This window comes from Ostrea edulis, chromosome 8, assembly GCF_947568905.1.
Source record: "Ostrea edulis chromosome 8, xbOstEdul1.1, whole genome shotgun sequence".
In the NCBI taxonomy this organism is placed as follows: domain Eukaryota; kingdom Metazoa; phylum Mollusca; class Bivalvia; order Ostreida; family Ostreidae; genus Ostrea; species Ostrea edulis.
Window position 1 is genome coordinate 15,193,106 of NC_079171.1, and position 4,438 is coordinate 15,197,543.

Genomic DNA, 4,438 nt, shown 5'->3' on the forward strand with positions numbered 1-4,438 from the left:
GCGCGTGCCGGATCCCTTATCTAAATGGTCAAGTTGGTTACAGAGAATGCCTGTTAATGAGAAATCATTACAATTTTAAATGCTTTTTTTTAGTAACAAGTATGCATTTACACAATTCTTTTTCATTTACAAGCATAACTGAAATAAATGATTTTATGACAGATAGTGTTAGATATATCCAGTCTTGGGTTTTAAGATTTTTTACCTGAGAAAATGTTGAAAAAAGGGAAAAATCCGAATTTGACTCATTAATAATCTCCCTTTTCCATGGACATTGACCAGATATTACAATTGGCATTAACATATTTTCTTTTATATCAACAGTTTCTTTAAACTCTATATGTCATTACAATAAATTAATTTTAAACAATTATATCAAATATTTGCATTATTTAATTTTTAAATCTCACTATCATACCACGAAATACGTGGATAATAGCTGTTGAATATGTCTTAAACTGAGTGATTGCTACTGTGGAAACCAAACGGGTGTAAGAAAAAATGGGGTTATATTTTCGCTTCTAAAGGCAAAAGGTATCACCATGCCAAGTGTCATCAAAATCGGCAGACCTTGATGTGCCACCCCCTGCCTGACTCTTATATGGAGTAGTACTTAAACGTTGCAACTGCACCCCTTAATGTAGTTTGTATCATTAAGTGTAATTGTATCATTAGCGGTTTCTACACAGCTTTATCTTGAAAATTAGACCATTTTTGTAATTTTGTAACAAACTATTGTGTATGAATATGACGTAGTTTGTATTCAATGAGACGCATTTTACAATACTCTTTAATTCTACGCATATTCTGCAAGAAAACACACTAAACTCTCAGATGTATTCAACTCGAGTAAGCATTCCATGTCATTTCATTTCAATAGAATTTTTCATATATGCAACCCTTAGAGGCTCTTCCAGTATAAGTAATTCAGTTTTTAACCATTAGACCTTCAGTTCAAGTTGTCGTTTAATCCATTTAATTCTGCACAGTAACTCGACCTGACCTGAAACCACAGCCAGTTTTGTTTTGTTGTTGGTTTCATTGTTACGTACATGTATTCCTATGCACCATTTTTAAAACGTTAATGAAAGCTCTTTGGTGAGAGAAACGGGTTTTCCGTTTAAAAAACAAAATTAAATGATAATAAATATAACATACGTCTTTTCTAGATGCATGAATGAAATGAAAATTGGACGGAAAACAACGCTACACACATTGATGAAGTTTTCCGTCCAAATTTTCGTTTGATACATGCATGAAGAAAAGAATTATGCGTTTCATTTCTTAAATCACAGTATAAAAACACTTATTCAGTAAAGAAAAATACACACACCAAAATTTAAAAGGGTTAATTATTTTAATCAAGAACGATTTTCAACATAGTTTCTTTGATATGTAAATGCCGGGACTTTTCCGGTTCTTCAGTTGTCCACTGTTTACTTCTATTTCCGGTGTTTACTTCTATTTCCGGTGTTCAGCTGATTACTGGTACATTTATATAGTGGTATCAGCTGGTTACTTCTATTTCTGTCAGTTGTGACCATATGTTGTTGGTAGAAGATTACAAATTTCAATACGAAATGTCGTAATATCACTCGAGGTTGGATACCTGATAGAAATGAAACATTTCAATGTTACTTACAACATCCTACCCATTTAGGTACTACAGTATCACCAGTCAGCCATCATTTTAACAATTAACACTGCGTTCATTGTACAATGTTTGTATGACGTTTTACATCCAATTGGGGCATGTAGAGACGTCATCAGTTGGTATGTAGTGTCACCAATTTTGACCTCAGAGCTGTTACAATGAGGGTTTTTTGTCGTGCCAATGAAGACCCCGGACTTTCGCACATTCACCACCGCGTGCATGGTGAGAGCAGTCACTACTAATGTTAAATCTTTTATGATTTTATATGTTTAATGAGAATCGATCCCTGACCTCCAGATTTCAAATCAATCCCGGACCTCCAGATTTCGAATCGAATCTGGACCTCCAGATTTCGAATCGAACTGAACCTTCTAGGCTACTTCTACATTTACCCATTCATAGTACAACCGTACCTCAATGTATTTTATAGGTACACGGAAATTAGAATAGTGTACCTCATCACCTTTTCATGAAATTTGTACTTACGGAATCACACTTCTGATAACTTGAATCCCGAGTACAATATTGAAGCCATCTCTGAAGGAATATATCTGTACCGGAATCTTACATCTGACGAGGCGGTGACCTAGTGATATCAAACATATCTATAATGCATTTATTATCACGTGACATCAAGTCACCTGTGTCAAAGTACATGTTTACCGAAATTATGATATGTTAACTTTTATTATTCTATATCGGCTTCCATCCTTTCTTGTACAGGAAATACTACTTTTCTGAATACTGTAGGCCAGCATTAATAATTTTTTCGGCACTTACGTATTCGGTTGCAGCACAAACTTCGCTGAAATGGCAATCCGCCTTGTAAGTGAAAGTCTCCTGTGCAGTTGAAGCCATTTGTCGCATCTGTTAATTGTTGTAACAGGTAACAATGAGTCACACAATATGAATATATTGACAATATTTTAATGTCGAAATGTACGTTTAAGTGTTGGAAATTCCGAGAAATAATAATTCTAATATTGCGAACTTCAGACAAATATAATATTCAGAATTTAAGTCAAAATGAATAATAAATATTCGAGAGAATGCTTAGAATTTCAGTAAAACATTAACAGGTCCTCAGAGTATTATACACGCCGGATAGTATACACGTATACCGATCAGAGTATTATACACGCCGGATAGTATACAGGTGCTCAGAGTATTATACACGCCGGATAGTATACAGGTGCTCAGAGTATTATACACGCCGGATAGTATACACGTATACCGATCAGAGTAGTATACACGCCGGATAGTATACAGGTGCTCAGAGTCTTATACACGCCGGATAGTATACAGGTGCTCAGAGTATTATACACGCCGGATAGTATACACTTATACTGATCAGAATTAAAACTTTTACTAAACCGCTGGGAATACTCGCCATAGACCGATCACAGTAAACACCCTAAAATCCTAAACCGATCACAGTAGTCCTCCTAAACCGATAAGAGTATCCACACAAAACCAATCAGTATATTATTCCTATATCGATCACAGTACTCCTCCTAAACCGATAAGAGTATCCACACAAAACCAATCAGTATATTAATCCTATATCGATCAGTTGGTTGTATGTTTTACATTCCGTCGATAATTGTTCACTAAATCGATCAGAGCACTTATCCAAATTTGGAATGTTTACCCTATAGCAACGTGCACTCATAATGTAAACTTTATCACTTGATCATTAATTAATTGATAGTCATGGGTCACATCTGATTACTTAATGATATCGATTTACAATATAGCATTATTAGTGCTAGAATATAGGGGGAATAAGAGAGGCTCTGAAACAACAACAGGGCTATCGAATGCAGCTTCATCACAATAACTACATGTACATGCATTTGGAAACAAGGGGTGAGAAGGCGACTGAACTTTAGGTTATTAATTTCGTGCCGTTACTTCAATCAACAGAACGATGAAAATTCTAATAAAAACAAGAAATCACATTACTCACCGCGTGAAACACAAATATTTGTTGAAGGACCAGGGATACAAGCATGGGTGACCATGTCTTCCCATGATGCCTTGCGAATTCCGACATCTATTTCGTTATTCCGGCAAACTCGTCGATACTGCGCTAATGCGTCAGTAGACGTCATCAAAAGGAGGAGAACGCATGCGTGAAATATTGTTTTCATTATGAAAGAAAAGAAAGTCAAATTCGAAGGAAAGGCTATCTGAAAATAATAAGAAATTCCTGAAAAGGTAAAAATATAGAAAATAGATGGCATGAAAATACTGATAGCGGAAGCCTTGTGGTGCAGGAGATCTCGGGTTCATCTCCTCCTGCCGTAACAAATCTAAACATTGAAAGAAAAAATATGCTGCTAGCTGATTAAGAACCAATACTGAAATTGCTTCAAGCTAATGAAGCTGTTTATAGAGAGAAGAAGGGGGATCACTGCACTTTTCATAGTTTTCATTATTATTTTTAAATGATAGGATATGATAGGATATTAATTATTTACTTTTATCACGCTACATTCATATGTCCATATTAAATGTACAGCACTAGTATTGGGCGTTTTGAGATTTGGTATACCGGTTGCATCCTGAAAATTAGATTTTTCAAACCTCGTTCAGTAAACTGTCTGGACCTTTAATGATTAACTTTAAAGATTTACCTTTAAAATTTATTATATGTACATATAGTATCCCTTAGCGAAAATATTTCGATAGGAGCTCACACGATTGCTGACGAACGACAAACCCATCACATTTTCTTAGAAGCAGCACTCGACGTAAATATCAGTATCCTTACCAAATATA

At 35.2% G+C, this 4,438-nt stretch overlaps 1 protein-coding gene across 1 annotated transcript; it reads right to left on the bottom strand.

Moving 5' to 3' along the window:
• Window positions 1–1,407: 1,407 nt before the first annotated feature.
• Window positions 1,408–3,927, bottom strand: LOC125662299 (uncharacterized). Its single transcript, XM_048894468.2, has 4 exons — window positions 3,624–3,927; window positions 2,435–2,521; window positions 2,141–2,240; window positions 1,408–1,609 (listed from the first exon to the last, which is right to left on the bottom strand). Exons 1-4 carry the CDS (start codon window positions 3,898–3,900, stop codon window positions 1,531–1,533), a joined length of 543 nt encoding a protein of 180 aa, XP_048750425.2. The 5' UTR covers window positions 3,901–3,927; the 3' UTR covers window positions 1,408–1,530.
• Between the last annotated feature and the right edge of the window lie 511 nt (window positions 3,928–4,438).

Coding starts and splice junctions, on each gene's coding strand:
- LOC125662299 (XM_048894468.2), bottom strand. CDS start 3,900: ATGCCATCTATTTTCTATATTTTTACCTTTTCAGGAATTTCTTATTAT. Junction 2,522..3,623: donor AAATATTTGTGTTTCACGCG/GTGAGTAATGTG, acceptor AACAATTAACAG/ATGCGACAAATGGCTTCAAC. Junction 1,610..2,140: donor GTTATCAGAAGTGTGATTCC/GTAAGTACAAAT, acceptor CATTTCTATCAG/GTATCCAACCTCGAGTGATA.